Source organism: Dama dama, chromosome 11 (assembly GCF_033118175.1).
Source record: "Dama dama isolate Ldn47 chromosome 11, ASM3311817v1, whole genome shotgun sequence".
Classification (NCBI taxonomy): Eukaryota; Metazoa; Chordata; class Mammalia; order Artiodactyla; family Cervidae; genus Dama; species Dama dama.
The window spans coordinates 18,423,646-18,439,915 of record NC_083691.1 but is presented as its reverse complement, the minus strand read 5'-3'; the positions used below and the strand labels follow the sequence as shown (position 1 = coordinate 18,439,915).

Here is a 16,270-nt window from a genome sequence, read left to right as displayed (position 1 = left end):
ACACAAATAAGCCTGATAACTTTTATGTGTCACAGAAGCACCCTAGGTGAGTAAGGAACATGGAGAACTTTCTGAGGAAGACCCAGTCCATCTGTCCTTCAGCATTGGCTGGCGATGCAGTCTCACCAGCTCGGAGCTCTAATCAGGCAGAGGTCTGGTCCAGGGACCCACGAATCATGCTGGTTTGAAACAGTGATGCTGTCAACTCAAGTCACAAAAAGGGAAACTTTAATACAAGGTGTGTTGTCAGGATAACTTGTTAGCAAACCACAATATAAACCACAGTAATTATCTTTGAAAACCCTCAGAGATTATTGATCATGTTAGAAGTCCTACACTGTGAAGAATTTCATGTTCAGTAGACTAGTGTATTTTTTTTTAAAAGTCTTTTTATATACAGTGCTTTACTAAAGGGGGCTTCCCAGGTGGCACTAGTGGTAAAGAACTTGCCTGCCAATTCAAGAGACGAAAGAGACGTGGTAGTTCGATCCCTGGGTTGGGAAGATCCCCTTGAGGAGGGCATGGCAACCCACTCCAGTATTCTTGTCTGGAAAATTCCATGGACAGAGGAGCCTGGTGAGCCACAGTCCATGGGGTTGCAAAAAGTCAGACATTACTGAAGCAACTGAACACTCAAAAGATTAAAAACATGAAAAACACCATGTCCATTTAAAAGTATTTTATTTTTTTCCAGTCAGATGACTAGTTAACAAGAAGAGTAAACTTATTAAACATGCTCTAATTAGGACAATGAAAATAACTGATTTAGGTTATACAATATATACAGTTGCGCTGCAACTAGACGGAAATAATCGAGTGAATGAATTGAATATCATACATCTCAGATAGCATCCAGGCTGCAGTCGTGGTTCCCACCCTTCACAGATCACACGCTAACCATTAGTCCGTAGACAGATTTCTGAGTTGCCATCCCTAGAGGTCAGACCTGATGGAGGATGGCATGCCAAATGCCAGAATCCTGCAGCTGAGGTCACAAAACGTAAACTTTAAATATAAATAGATTATCTACAGTGTTTTCCTTTTTCTCAGTTGCTTTTTTTTAATTTGCAAAGAGCAAATAACTAGGAAAGGACATCATTAGTAGGGAAGTTAATATAATTTCTCCTCCGGCAAGAGTAATATTAATTACCGCACAATAGCACCACCAAATTGTAGACTGGGAAAATATTTCCTAGATATTTATGTATGTACCAGTGAACCTGATATATCAGTTTGGGACTGGTGTTCCAATGTTGATATGGATCAACATTAATTCCTTATATAGCTGGCACCAAGTAGGCAAAAGGCTGATTGATTATAAGGTATGGATGTGGGAGGGCTGTGCTAAAATATACATATGAAGTGCACTGTGCAAAACATCTGTTTATGTTCTTCAATCTATGAGAGAATTAACTAATGAAGGGTTCAAAAACAGAAACGAACAATTAGTGAAAACAGATGTAGTGCTTAAAAAAAAAAGAAATAAAGACTTTAATTACAGATCTAACACATTTTTACCCGGAACTTTGAAAGGTAAAAAACGAAATTGCCATACAACATCATAAAACATTCCAGTTTGTTCTGTCTTCCTTTATAATATCAGTGAAATAAAAAAACAAAACAATGAAATTTTAAAAAAAAAAAAAAAAGCTCTACACTCAACAAGAGTCTTGCATAATAAAGACAGGCTGCTTCAATCAAATGTACCATCATGACATGCAGAAACAGCATTGTCACCTTGCTTTCCAAGCCTATCCTTAAATTTACCGCTTTTGGTAAAAATCTAAGTGGGCATTATATGCCTATTTATTCTCAGAGAGCGCCAAATTTTTCAACATACCTACTCTGAATCTTACACCCACCATGACTAAGTAGAGGTATGATAGTCAAGTTCATTAAACCTAATGAGTTTTTATTTTATTGTATACAACCTAACCCCCACCCCCCTGCCTCTAGTAGCTTAAGTTTAAGAATGATATGATGGACTTCAACAGGAAGTCCGGATGTCTGGGGTTATTTTATTACCTGGAACCTACAGATTTCTGATATGTTCGTGATTACAAACAAGTGGACAGATTAAATTGCAAGACAGTGTAACTACCATTCCTGTTGGTATATTCTATGAAGACAAGACACTAAATCGAGGAAACATTCTCTCGAGCTAGAAGGGAAGGCAGCGGTACACTGGACAGGAAACAGCGAGGACTCAGTGACGGTACTCTGGCTGCAACCAGGGGGCTCGAGAAAGCGAATCCCAGGACACCTAAAGCGTATAAACTAGCTTGAAGAACCGTGTCGCAATCCGTCATCTTTAGTTTTCAACCGAATTCAGGAAATGCAGTTTTATACAATCTGGAGCTGACGTATGCCATAGCAAACCATCCCTAGTTGGCTTAGGTAGGCTTGTTCACAATAGTTTACACACTCATGCAGGATACAATGACGGCTGTAACCTCACACACCAGGTGCTGGAAAATACAACGCTTACGTATACACTCCCAAGTTGCTTTAAATAAATGTTGGGTGGATTTCAAAGGAAATCTTTCAAGGTATTTTTTTTTTTTTAAGTCTTTAAAGGTGAACTGAAGCATTTTATCTAGAAAGTGCAGATTAGCTGCAGAATTGGAAAGCAAAAGTTTACCGGCTTCCTAAAAAGAATAACTGTGTTAAAGGTCACCGACTAAAGAAATGGGCCAAGAAAAGCAGGACGCATTTCTTCCCAACAGTCCAAACTACTTTGAGGTTCAGCTAATGCTGTAGATTCAGGCTTGATTATGTAGTTAAAATCACTTTTCAGGAAAAAAAAAAATCACTTTTCAGTTCACCTCTTAGGAAATTGAGTTTTTCCTAATAAAAGTATAGCAATGTTTCATGAAAAACACAAAATATAAAAACAATTCATTGATATATATATAAATTGCCTTTTGAGTTTATAAAGCAGAACAGTGGCATTAGAGAAAGTGGGTAGGGTACAAGTCATGAGACAGGTTATCTGGCAAGAGTACTGGTACCAAAATGAAACAGGACATGACTTTTAAAAGAAGTGTTTTCTTCAGTAGCAATTCAGTCAGCAATAAAGTGCACAAAAGACACGGGAAATGCGCCCTTGCGACTTGGATCTCCGTCAATGTGGCCGATCTGAAACGAGTACAAGGTTAGGTGGTTATAAAAATTCCAAATGCTGGAAACTCTGAAGGGCATTTTAGCATTTGGAGGGGAGAAAAAAAAAAACTGTCCGGAAGAACTTCTTCTGGGAAAGAATTACTTGGGTAAAACATCTAAGCTGTTTTTTCTTCCACTCACATTTCAAACCATCCCTGCCTACTACTCAGAACTCCTGTTCAAGGCCAGTTGGTGCCCTCAAAGACGCCCCCACTACAGTCCTGGCAGTCTTGGGGGGCACATAGGACAGGATCTGACCACCACCCCGATCTGTGTTTTTGTTTTTTCAATAGACAAAGGGACTGAATGTCAGAAGCTTGTGAGCTTTAAAGTCACAGAAAGTGGCAAACACGAGGGAGTCCTATTTAAATGTAGGCAAGCATTTATGAGACTTCAGTAAATCATTCACTTTTGCTCTGGGAAAATTATGTAAGTTCTATATCAAGTCTGATCTCAATGATGTAAATTAGATAAGTAAAAGTCTAAAAGAAAAGCACCAAAATGTAAATTTTTTTTTTTTTTTTAAAATGAGGAGCCCTGGAGATTAGGGGCAGCATTTCTGCACTTGATACGTTTTTTAAAAAAATATACAGAAAAACTGAAGAGGTATCTTATTCATTTTGGCCATGCCATGCGACTTGCAGGATATTAGTTCCCTGACCAGGGATTGAACCAGGGGCCACGGCAGTGAAAAACACCCAAGTTCTACCCACTAGGCCACCAGGGAACACCATGCCGTATATTTCTATTAAAAAAAGGCTGAGGCTGGCTGTGACTTCAGGTTTCCACTGTCAACTCACTGGGCTTCCCTGGTGGCTCAGCAGAAGAAGAACCTGCCTGCCAAAGCAGGGGATGGAAGAGACCCAGGTGCGATCCCTGGGTCAGGATGATCCCCTGGAGAAGGAAATGACAACCCACTCCTGTATTCTTGCCTGGGAAATCCCATGGACAGAGGAGCCTGGTGGGCTTCAGTCCATGGGGTCGCAGACAGTCAGACACGACTTAGCAATAACTAAGTACACATCCACTGCTGGTCAGAATCTAAAGTTTAAAAAGCACTAATCTGTCGTTGCACTGTGGAGGAGGCAGCAGCCCGAGACTCCCAAGGCCACGTCCTCCTTGCAGACCCTCAGGTGCGCTCTGGAAACTGCAGCCCACATGGCCCGCCCACCCAAGGAGGGACCCCTCGGAAGTGGGGAGAAACACAAAGGACAGCTGAGGCTGCTCAGGACAGGGCAGCCTCACCTGGGGAAAGACCCCCCCCAGGCCCAGACTCACCCACCACTCCTGGTCCTCCTCGCCATCCACGATGATCACGTCCCCCTCGGAGAACGTCAGCTCGTCAGGGTTGTCGGCCACACAGTTGTACAGGGCTTTGACCCGCTTGGGCTTCAGCTTGGTCTGTGTTAAGAAGGGGGCTCAGGGCTCAGTGTGTGGGGAGACACGCCTGCTCGGGGAGAACCGGGCCGCTTTGCTTCCAACGGGTCCCCGGGGCCTGCAAGCCTACAGGCCTGTGCACCCACCAGGGTCAACTTGGGGAGGCTCAGTGCAGCTTGGGGCAGGGGGACTTCCTGGAGGAGGCCAACCCAGGGAAGAGAGTGGCAGTCCGGTGCCTGGTGTGCAGACAGGGGTTGGTCCTAGAGCCAGCCCGTCAGCTGTGAGCTCTGGGCCATGTCCAGCTTAGATCTGAGCCCTTGGAGGATAACCCGCACACTCCCAGCCAGAGCAGAGAGGCAGAAAAGAAGGGGCTCGTCCACTCACCGTCTGGGACTTCCTGGGCATGGGCGCAGGGGGCTGCATGACCATGGCATTGGACAGAGGACCCAGAGCTTCTGTTCCAGAGAGGTCCACTGCTTTAGGGCCAAAATGAGTCAACTTCACAATATGCCCCCTCAGCCATCACCACGAGACAACGTAAAAGCCATTGTGTCAGATTCACAAGGCAGGTTTCCTGAGGTTTTTCTAATCATTGACAGAAAATCCCCTGAAGGCCAAAGAAACTTGTGACTTCCCTGCGGCCTTTGTACATTGTGCCGGCCTGCAGCTGTCATTGTGGGGCAGACGCTATAACCTCCTCCACTGATCACCTCCCCCATCCCCTGCCGGGCCCCCCACCCGCCCCCAGTGGCAGAAGGAGAGTGGAATGTGGGGTATGGTACCGGGCAGCCCCAGGAACAGGGGCACCAGGGGCTCTGCGGGGGGGCAGGGTGGCTGCCCTGCCCTGGACAGGACAGCTGGGCCAGGAGACAGGGCTGACCGCGACGGGATACATCCCCCACTCTGCCCTCACAGACCAGTTCACGTGAAATAATTACCAGGTCCTCTCGGCTGGCCTTTGTTAATCAGTGGGCTTGACTTGTCAGGCCTACGAAGAAGGGGAAATAGTGTCACTGGTACATGCGTGCATGCTAAGTTGCTCAGTCGTGTCCAACTCTGGGCGACCCCACAGACTGTAACCCACCACACTCCTCTGTCCATGGGATTCTCCAGCCAGAATACTGGAGTGGGTTGCCATGCCCTTCTCCAGGGGAACTTCCTGACCCAGGGATCGAACCCGCGTCTCTTACGTCTCCTGCATTGGCAGGCGGGTTCTTGACCATGACTGGGCAGCCTAGAGTCACTGGTACAGTAGGCCCAAAAGGCACGTGACCACCCTACCTCACTCCCTGTTCTACAGGACCTGTCCGTGTTCAAACTGAAAACGGGCAAGCTAATTTTATCAACTGCCATCCAAGTTAATTCTTTTTCTCTTGGAAAAAGAAAGAGAGAGAGGCCCAGAGGACAGCGCCAGCCCCCAGGGGTTCCTTTTTCCAAAACTAGGCTCCTCCCAGGACTCCCCTGTCCTGTGTGAGCCTGCGGCTGACACCCCGGGTCTGGGCAGGAAGCTGGGCGCTGAGAACCAGCTCTGCCTCCGACGTTCCCGTCCCACGTGGCCCAGGTCTCCTCCGGTGGCAGGTGGGGCTGGATCAATCCGCGGGCCCTGGGGGCTCTGCCAGGACTGTCTGGGCCCCACTGGCCGGTGTCGTCCTCTGTACCATGACTCCTGCTGCCTGTAACCCCCCGAGACTGACCATGGCTCGGCTCCCCTCAGGACCGAGGGGCCAAGTGAAAGCTTATCTTTATTTCTACGTTTGACTACCAGAAAACACGCTCCGTTCAGGCAATAGACTAGAAGTCTGTTCTCTAAGGAACCTGCGGTGTCCAGTACCAGGGCCACCCAGGGAGACTGCTCTATACAGCAAGACCCAGGCCAGCAGCTCCTCTGTGCATCAGGGTGCAGTCTGCCAGCTTCTAGTGCTGCAACTGAAGGGGCAACTTAGTGACAGGGAAGACCACACCTACGGGAAACATCTATGACATAACAGAAGTCAGAACGAAAAGAATCGTGGAAGAGATGAGAGAAAATGAGTCCATGAAACCAACAGGATACTATTAACATGAACATTATATGATCACAAAAAGCTGAGAAAATCTCCCAGAAAGCTGACTGTAAAAAGCAAGCAAGCGAGCAAGCAAGCAAGCAGGGAAACAAGGCCGGAATGGAGAACCAGAAGCGGGCTGGGAGCTGGCCCCTCTGCAGTGCAGCTGCACTTCCAGCCCCTGCCTCTAGGTGGGGCCACGGGACTGGTCTGAGAGAGAGCATCACTCAGGCCCCAGGGGTTTGCTAGCCCTCCCAGTTTCTCCTGCAGTATTAAGCCTCAGTCAGTTCAGTCGCTCAGCTGTGTCCAACTCTTTGCGACCCGGGGACTGCAGCACGCCAGGCTTCCCTGTCCATCACCAACTCCTGGAGCTTGCTCAAACTCATGTCCATCACGTTGGTGATGCCATCCAACCATCTCATCCTCTGTCATCCCCTTCTCCTCCTGCCTTCAATCTTTTCCAGCATCTGGGTCTTTTCAAATGAGTTGGTTCTTCACATCAGGTGACCAAAGTATTGGAGCTTCAGCTTCAGCATCAGTCCTTCCAATGAATATTCAGGACTGATTTCCTTTAGGATGGACTGGTTGGATTTCTTTGCAGTCCAAGGGACTCGCAAGAGTCTCCTCCAATGCCACAGTTCAAAAGCATCAATTCTTCAGTGCTCAGCTTTCTTTATAGTCCAACTCTCACATCCATACATGACTACTGGAAAAACCATAGCCTTGACTAGATGGACCTTTGTCGGCAAAGTAATGTCTCTGCTTTTTAATATGCTGTCTAGGTTGGTCATAGTTTTTCTTTCAAGGAACAAGCGTCTTTTAATTTCAAGGCTGCAGTCACCATCTGCAGTGATTTTGGAGCCCCCCAAAATAAAGTTTCTGTTTCCATTGCTTCCCCATCTACTTGCCATGAAGTGATGGGACCAGATGTCATGATCTTAGTTTTCTGAATGTTGAGTTTTAAGTCAACTTTTTCACTCTCCTCTTTCACTTTCATCAAGAGGCTCTTTAGTTCTTCATTTTCTGCCATAAGGGTGGTGTCATCTGCATATATGAGGTTACTGATATTTCTCCCGGCAATCTGGAATTAACCCTCGGCCCAGGGGATAAAGATGGTGGAGTCAGAAGTAGAAGGGGTGTGGGTCTCTGACTCACCCCCTTGGGTTTGCTGTACAAGCAAGAATGGGGACACTCAACTCGTGGGAGCAAGAAGTGAATTCCTTATGTTAAACCACTGAGATGGTCCAGGGGTAGGCTGTTAGAGCAATCAGCTTACTCTAATAAAGAGAAAAGGTGATACACATAGAGGAAAGGCCAAGGGGATCCGATATCTGAATAGTAAGAATTGGACTACAAGTTAGAACAGAAAAATACAGATGCTAAGTTATTAAAAAAAAAAAATCAATGATGATTTCTCAGATAAAGGATGTAGTTTCTATGTTGAGAGGCTCCATCATCTACTTGGGAGCAGGGATGAAAACAGACCACCTCACCCCGGGGAGTCAGAGCCCGAGGTGTCCATGGACGGGGGCCTGATGGGGGTTTGCCTGAGGGGATACAGGAAGGCATCCACCTGGCTGCGGGAAGGGGCTGGCCTGTCAGGGGAGCTGGAGACCCAGGAGGGTCCCAGATTCCAGCAGGGAGAGGAAGCTTCTGCACAAAGGAGAAGGCGGGGATGGGAGATGCATTTCATAAGGGTACCGATCAGTCATGTAAACATGGGAGCCGGACTTTTTTACCATTAGAAAAGGGAGTAACAAGTGCAGAAAGGAATAAAAAGCTATAATAGAGTGAACCCTGTGGAGCGTTTAAAACACCAAGAATGGACTGCATGGCCACTGCAATGCCCCACCCTCCCCTGACTGAGTCCAGGCTCTGCCTGTGCCGAGCAGTAGTAGAAGGCAGCCATGATGCCCTACTGGTTTCCAGGACTTGCTCTTGGGCCTAGTCACCCTGATGTGAGACGGGCCAGGACACGTTAAGTATTCCAGCCGAGAGCCCCAGCTGACAGACAGCACCAACCACGTGTGTGAACTGGGGAGGCCTCCTCTGATGAATCGCTCTGTGTTGAACAACCCCCAGCCCTCGGATCTTTTCAGCTAAAGGCCCAGATATTGTCAAGTAAACACAAGTCACTCCCCCTGTGCTGACCCAAACTCATGAGCATAATAAGACAGTTGTGTCTTATGTCAATACATTTTGGTGTAGTTTGTTACTTAGAACCAGAGAAACTGGAGACAGTGTGAACTCATGGATTTCCATCCACATAGACAAGAAACAGAAATAAACATGTTTATACATGTATACAAGCATGCATGTATATGTATGAATATACACGTTATGTATCCCCAGTTCTGATCATTCAGAAGGCCTGCCTGGGAGCACTGACACTCCAACGGCAATGAAGACACCGACCACCCAGATCTTGGCGTCTTAAGTATCATTCCACTAAAAGGAACCATTTCTTTACCATAAAGATCCATACTGAAAGCCATGAACTGGATCCCATGAGCTTTACTACAATAAATGTGGTAAAGGACATTTATTTAGACAAATGGCAAAACCTGGAGTCTGCATTTTGGAAGGTAGGCTCAGTGGTAAAGAATCCGCCTGCCAATGCAGGAGACATGGGCTCGATCCTTGGGTCAGAAAGATCCACCGGAGAAGGAAATGGCTACCCACTCCAGTATTCTTGCCTGGAGAATCCCATGGACAGAGAAGCCTAGCAGGCTACAGTCCATGGGGTCGCAAAGTGTCAGACGCAACTTAGCGACTAAATAATAACAACCATGTTAATTTCCTGATCTGGCTGGCTGTGTTATGTTTATGTAGGAAAATGTCCTAGTTTGTTGGAAATACATGCCCTGCACTGCAAAGAGTTCATGTATTCAAGATAATCCTATGAGTGAACAACAAGTAAGACCTAGAGGCCCTGTGTCTTGAGGAGTTTAACTCCCCCAGTCCCAGTGTCTATGTTCGACAGAAATCTAAATTCATCATGTGGATATAAGACACACACTGGTATGAAATGTTTGCAGTATATTCTTGGTAAATTATTTTGAAGACCCCTGAAACCTAATGAATTAGTCATGCAACATTTGACCTCAGGGGTCATAGCAGAATTTGAAACGTGGATGATTTCAAACATTCAGAGAAACCCCAGCAGGTGAAGTTGTGGAGTGGGTGCACTGGGAAGCCCCCTGAAGGCAGGAAGCATGGATGGTGACCTGGTTGGCCCCCGAGGGGGACATAGACGAGCACAGTTACCCGGGAGCAGGCCTCTTCTGGGGGAGGCGGCTGGGCGGCTGGGGCGGCAAGGGTGGCGGGGCTTTGCTGGGTGGGAGTCCAGGCTGGGCTGGCTTGCTCTGCTGGCTCAAGGCTTCGATCACACTGGGCGTTTTGGCCACCGGAGGGGGTGGCGTGGGAGCCAAGGGGTCTGCAGAGAGAAAAAAGAGAGAGAGACAGAGGGTTAGCCTCCAGGCGTCATATTCCCAGGCTCCCCACCCAAGGTTCCTTTGACGAGGGCTTCCTTTTCTCCTTCCACTATTTCACGAGGAAAACACCCACTTCCACCAAAGACTTTTCAGACAGCAGTATCAGTGGAGAGTCCTTCTAGGCCTTAAGGGAGGATTAAAATGACTCCATGGGCCTGGGGGGTGTTTTCTCAGCTAGAACCCCTCCTGGGGAAGCCAACTGGGTCTTCCATCCTCCAGGGAACCTGGAGAAGCAGCTGTAGGAGGCCTGTCCTGGTTCCTGCCCTGGGGCCCACCCATGTCACCCAGTGGCCAGTCGGTCAGTCTGGGGCCAACTCCGTGAAGGCTTCCTGTCTCTAAGGGGACAGGGCAACAAGTTATATTCTCTATGTTTTACAGAGAATGAGGGAGCCGAGGCTTTCAGTGAGGGCATGGGGCTGGTAAGACAAGGGGCCAGACCTTGAGCCTCCTTCCCGTTTGCTGACAAATATCAGCGCCCTTCTCAACGGCCAGCACCCGTGTCCTGCAGTCCGAGCAGAGGCAGTGACCTGCCCCCGGGCCTGGACGTGGACACCTCAGGAGCCTCGGCCCCAGACGGCAGAGGTGGGGGGCGCTGGCTGAGCAGGGAGGGGTCCAGTTCAGGCTTTCTTTCCTTTTTTCATAAGCTTTAAAAGCAAAGTCAAAAGGCAGACTCTCGCATGCCTATCTACAGTCCCGGGGACTCAGGACCATGAGGCAGAAGAGTGGGCTTCAGAGACCTGCTGGGCGCCTCTCACCACGGACCTCCTCGCTGCCGCCTCCGGACCTGGGTGCCCCTGTCCCACTGCAGCCTCTGGAAGCCCCTCCCCGAGGCAGCTGCCCGCTTGGCCTCCAGCACCCGGAGGGCACCGACTGCAGCCGGGGTGGTTTCTCCCACCTTAACTCCAGCTAAGGAAACCCAGAGAAACCCTCAGCGCTCTCGGAGTGGACCCGCACCCCGAGAGCCCAGAGCCCCTCCTATAGTGTCCAGGCCTCGCCTCCCTGGTCCAGTCGCCACCCCCCAACCCCGCTTTGCACCCCCCGCCCCTCCCCCTGGTGGACACATGACACTGAAGGGAAACACAGAGCAGATTCTAATCCACAGGAACACAAGCCGGTACCCCGAAGCACGGAACAGCCAGAGGAGGCCCCGGCACCAACGTGCGAGAGAAAGAAACGCTGCTGGAGTGCTTGGAGACAGAGAAGAGTGGGGGTGGACCCCGTGGGGAGTGGGACAGACAGCGGCCAGCTGCCAGGGAGGAGGGGGCCACGGGGGAGCCCCCAGCAGCGTGCAGGCTGGGGCTTGCTCCCCACGTGGCGGCCGAGAGGACCACCAACCCCCTCCTCCCCACCAGCCAACCATGTAGTATTGAAGCCCGACGGCAAGAAAGGTAAAAGGAAAAAAAAACGTACTGGTAGATGTCACGCGGAGAGGGGGCAGCGGTGGATGGACAGCGGGCGGATCTGACGAAGATCGCTGCCGGCTTATACTGTCCACGCTTACAGAGTTTGTCTTCCACGGGGCGTTAGCAGAGGAGGCTGGCTGAGCTGCACACGCACGCACACGCACGCCCATGCACACGCAGGCATGCACACGCACGCAGGAGCACAGAACAAAAACAGAAACAGAACACGGCATTATTGATCCTCTGCCTGTGCGACGGGAAACGTGACCCTTCTGTGGACAGAACAGCGGTCAGACCACAAACAGGCCGCTCATTTGTTTAAAAAAAAGAATTCTTTCTGGCACCTGGAAGACAGATACCAATACACACCAAACCAACGATGCTCCTGGGAAAATTCCCAGTTGGTCTCCATCTTACCAATGTCTCTAATGGAAGTACTGTCTGAAGAGAGAAATGATAACCACAGTGACCCTCTTGAGCGCTGCATTCAGGGATGGGACATCTGCTCGTCTCTACCCATTTACGTCCTCCCATGGGGTCAGCACCTCGCTGGGGGCCAGGGTGGGGGCACCTGTCCTCAGACAGAGCACGTGAGAGGAGGGCCAAGTCACACACAGCTGGTGAAGGGCAGATGTATTTCTGGCTGGACGCCGGCACCTGGTGACACCCTTCCTCTGCCCGCTCCTCCTCAGGGAGCGGCGTCAGCCCAGGGCACAGGCGTGACCGTGTCTGAGGCTGCATGTGGCTCACATGGCTGGCTGGGCCTGGAGATGAAAACAGGCCACAGCCACATAGGGCAGACCTGGGGTGGGGGGGGCTGCCCACGTCTGCTGACGGGGACAGCACTGACCTTCTTCCATTTGTTGGGGTCCACGTGGATCAAGGGTAGAACAGACAGAAAACAAAGATAGGCTTCAGTGGGCTGGAGGGGGTGAAAGGTGATCTCCATCACCAAAGGAAGAAAAGGGGAACCCTCCAAACCCTTCTCATCTTAAGACTTGAAGGAAGCCAAGAAACACAGGTGAACAGCTTTCTACCACTGTTCTGTGACCCAACGGAGCAAAAGAAAATCTCTCCGCCCACGACATACACAGTCAGGAAAAGCTGCTCACGAGGTGCCAACGACCTAACCATTTAGCTCCAGCCTCATAAGACAACATACACACCTGGGACTTGGGAGGCAGGTGGGGGAGGCAACAAGCCGCCCCCATGAGACCCCCGGACCACAGCGGCCCTCATACACCGTGGCCCCTTCCAGCTGCAGGGCGTGACCTCCTTCCTTGCACAGGGGCTCCCCGCAGGCCTGGGAGGAGGAATGGGCTCTGCAGGAGGGGGCGGGCTGGTTTGCAAGGACTGCCCGGTGTGGCCAGTGACCTCTGGGCCTCCCTGAGCGCTGAGGCAGAGCCGTGTGGAAGGGCCTGCACCACGGCCAGGGCAGAGGGATGGGGGTGGGGGGCAACAGCCACCCCACTCTGTGAGCACAGACTTCAGGCCTCCCAGCATCACCGCCACTCGGCTATGTGCCCCTCTCCAAGAGCAGCTCCTGCGAAATGCAATCTGGGACTTACTTCTGGGGCCGCCATCAGCCTAGAGCCGCCGTGGGGCTTGGACATCACACCCAGGGCAGGCTCCTGCCCCCCACCCTCGGGAAGCCCCCTGGAGCCCCAGCATACAGCCAGCCTGGCCATCTGCTGAACCTGCCTTCAAGGAGCAAAATGGCCAGTGGGCCTCCAGTGCTGGGTAAATTACTTAACCTTTGCGGGCGGGCGAGTGGGTGGGCCTTCAGTTTCCATTTTTATAAAAACAGAAAATAGCATCTGTGGTGTCAAATTCACTACGCTGTGAAAGACTGACTGAGGCCAGCACAGCAAAGCTTCAGCACCTGAAGTGCCAGCAGGACCCTTGGGGACTCTTCTGTATTTTTACAGCTAGGCTGAGCACTGCTTCCCAAATTAGCATCTTTCTATCCTTCACTTCATGGGGAATCACAGAGAGAAGAAATAATCAGATGCCACAAGCTGGCCGTGTACAGGCAGGAGAGAGATAGAAAGGGAAAGAATGGAGGTAACGGGAGGGGTGGACAGCAAAGACAACAGCACCAGGAAGCAGGTCTGCGGGAAACACCCAGGGACAGCGGCAGGGCTCACCCGGCCACCCCAGGCCTGCGCAGTGCAGTCCCTGAGTCACACAAGCCACCGCCCGGCCCAGAACAAGAACGAAGCCAAGACACACTCCCACCATCCTAAGAATGATGGAGCTCATTTTGGAAGCAAAGAACGTTAAAAGACCCGAAAACAAAAGACCCAAAAGAAAAACGCGTCCTGACGCTGGCCCACAGGCGAGCTAGCTGGGGACAAAGCAAGGACAGAGTCCCCAAAGCGTGACCCCAGTCACAGCACTCCTGCACCCAGAGCGACCAACAGCTCAGTACATACCTTTGGCGACGTTCCGCGGGGGGAGTGGGGGGGCGCTGGCTGAGCCGGGGGCCGCAGGCTGGGTGGGCGGCGGGCTGCCACTCAGGATGGCACCGTATGTCTCGTTCTGCAGGAGGCTGGGCACGAAGCCCCTCTGCTTGTCCTTGGCCAGGCCGCCGGCGTCTCTCGCCAGAGCTGCGGCGCTGGACGGCAGCTGGCTGGGGCCCAGCTGGTAGAAGCTGACAGGCCGGTCTTCTCGCCGACTGGGGCTGGGCTGTGGGGGGTGGTGGGCAGAAGTGTGTGAGATGCAGACGCGCTGACCTCCGAGTCATGGCTATGGATGTGCTGGTGACAAGCCCAGGCACGCCACTCAACCACCTGGGCACAGCGCATCTCTGCCGTTGCAGGACAGCGGCGAGACCTAAACCTCACTCTTAGCGTGTCTCTTAATGGACACACCCACCAAAAGAAGCATGCTTTACAAGAACCTGCAATCCTTCATCCTGGGAAGAACTTAGAACATAAGCTGCTTCATCTGTACCAGCCGGAGTTGGCCCGGCGTAGCTCTGCTTTCACTGCACGTCCCCTCCACGAGCATCCTTCTCAGACAGCATCCACAGCTGTGACCGATCCTCAACAGCCACACAGCTAATTCAGGGGAGATCAACATCTTCCTCCCATAGAACTCGGGACTCTACAGAGTCCTCTAGCTCAGGGTCAGCAAATTATGACTTATGGGACCACCGCCTGTTTTAACAAGTAAAACATTAGCAGAAAGCAGCCATGCCTGAGGTTTACACACTGCCCATGGCTGCTCTCCAACCACCCTGGAGGAGAGGAGCTGGAACAAAGGCTTGTATTTTAGGCCCACAAGCTTAAAACATCTGTCATCTGGCCCTTTATAGGTTTGCTGACCCTTGCTCCACCTAAAGGTCATATGCAAGGAACCAGGGACTTGGGTAAATTTGATCAAACTCCTATCTCAAATGTCAGCTTTGTTATAACAGCTGTGATCTTGAGCAAACTAGCCTTGCTGATCCTATTTTTCATCTGTTAAATGGGTACAAATTTAACTACCGGCACAGAGCCCAGAGTTTAGCAGGTATGAGTACCGGCTGTCACACCCACCTGCCCTCACACGACCACCTGCCTGGTCAAGGCTCCGGCCAACCAACGGCTCACACTCAGCTTCAGTGCACAGAGCTCAATGGCCGGTGGTTCTTCCTACAGAGTTTAAATTCCAACAGGGAGTACGGCTGTGTGAACCACGCCCGCCGCTCTCTGCTAGGGATGGGGTGGAGCGGGGGGCGTGAGTGTCAGCACTGCTGCTGGGCTTTCACTGGGACCACAGGACCCGCCCAGTCCCTGCCTGCATGACCCTGGGAACCTGATAACGGATGTGTGCCTGACCAAGAAGCACTCATGCTGGGGCAGATGTTTCAAAGCTTCCCTTTTTAAAAAAAAAAAAAAATTATTTTATTGTATTTTTTATTTATTTTTTGGCTGACCCATACAAGATCTTAGTTCCCCAAGAAGGGATCAAACCCATGCCCCCTCATTGGGAGCATGGAGTCTTACCCACTGGGCCACCAGGGAAGTCCAAAACCTTCACCTTTTTTAAAGGAAAATCTAAGTATAAAATAACCAGCTCCTCTCACTTTGATACTGTTTTAGAGCGAACTCAGAAATTCCTTATTCTAAGAAACAGAATAGTCCAACAGCTTTCAGAAACGCCATATATTTCTGAAATATACATATGAGGACATTAAAGTCCAGCAGTAAGAATTAAAACCTTACATCATGGCACTCTAATTTCACAGCTTCTAGGCATACAGGTTTTGGAGTAGTTGTCATGGGTCTGGCTCTGAGCCCTGAGACGGGTGTGAAGGTGGTTACCTCCCAGGGGTGCCCCCAAGTGCACAAGCAAGAGCATCCCGAGGAGCAGCTGGACGAGGAGGCAAGAGCCCCTGGGCAGTCCCCAAGTGCTGGCTTCACTGTGGCCAAGCTAGCCTCTCAGTCTTGAGGCTTGAATGGGCCATCTGATAGAGAAAAGAGTTGGGCCAAACGAGATCTAAGGGTCACTGATTTCAATGAAGGTTTTAAAGATCAACTCGGTGAACACAAAAACCACTCCTGGGGGAAACATGGCTTTTCATCACATTATTCTCAGTGAGAGAGCTTTCTCTAACATCCACCAGAATCAGAGGCCCTCTTGTATCTATCCTTTGTATCAGAAGGTGAGCGGCTGCCATGATAACATAACTAATGTCCCGTAAAGTCACATTTGTAGGAGCTGGGAGACAGGGGCAGTTGTGGGATGGGTAAAACCCAAAAACTACCGAGATCAGCGGAAGCAAAAAATAAACTCTATTTCCTTT

The 16,270-nt window shown here is 50.4% G+C and overlaps 1 protein-coding gene across 2 annotated transcripts in view; it reads right to left on the bottom strand.

Annotated features, from left to right (window-relative positions):
* Nucleotides 1-664: 664 nt before the first annotated feature.
* Nucleotides 665-16,270, bottom strand: part of ASAP2 (ArfGAP with SH3 domain, ankyrin repeat and PH domain 2) — a 153,203-nt gene continuing 137,597 nt past the window's right edge. Inside the window, exons 22-28 of one of the 2 annotated variants that reach the window (XM_061154787.1) lie at nt 13,914-14,166; nt 11,486-11,620; nt 9,849-10,017; nt 5,478-5,527; nt 4,924-5,015; nt 4,441-4,563; nt 665-3,138 (exon numbers count right to left, since the gene is read on the bottom strand). In XM_061154787.1, coding sequence (XP_061010770.1) covers nt 3,064-3,138; nt 4,441-4,563; nt 4,924-5,015; nt 5,478-5,527; nt 9,849-10,017; nt 11,486-11,620; nt 13,914-14,166 — 897 coding nt within the window. In that variant the 3' untranslated portion in view covers nt 665-3,063. The remainder of the gene's footprint in view (nt 3,139-4,440; nt 4,564-4,923; nt 5,016-5,477; nt 5,528-9,848; nt 10,018-11,485; nt 11,621-13,913; nt 14,167-16,270) is intronic. The other variant, XM_061154788.1, reaches the window with a different exon arrangement.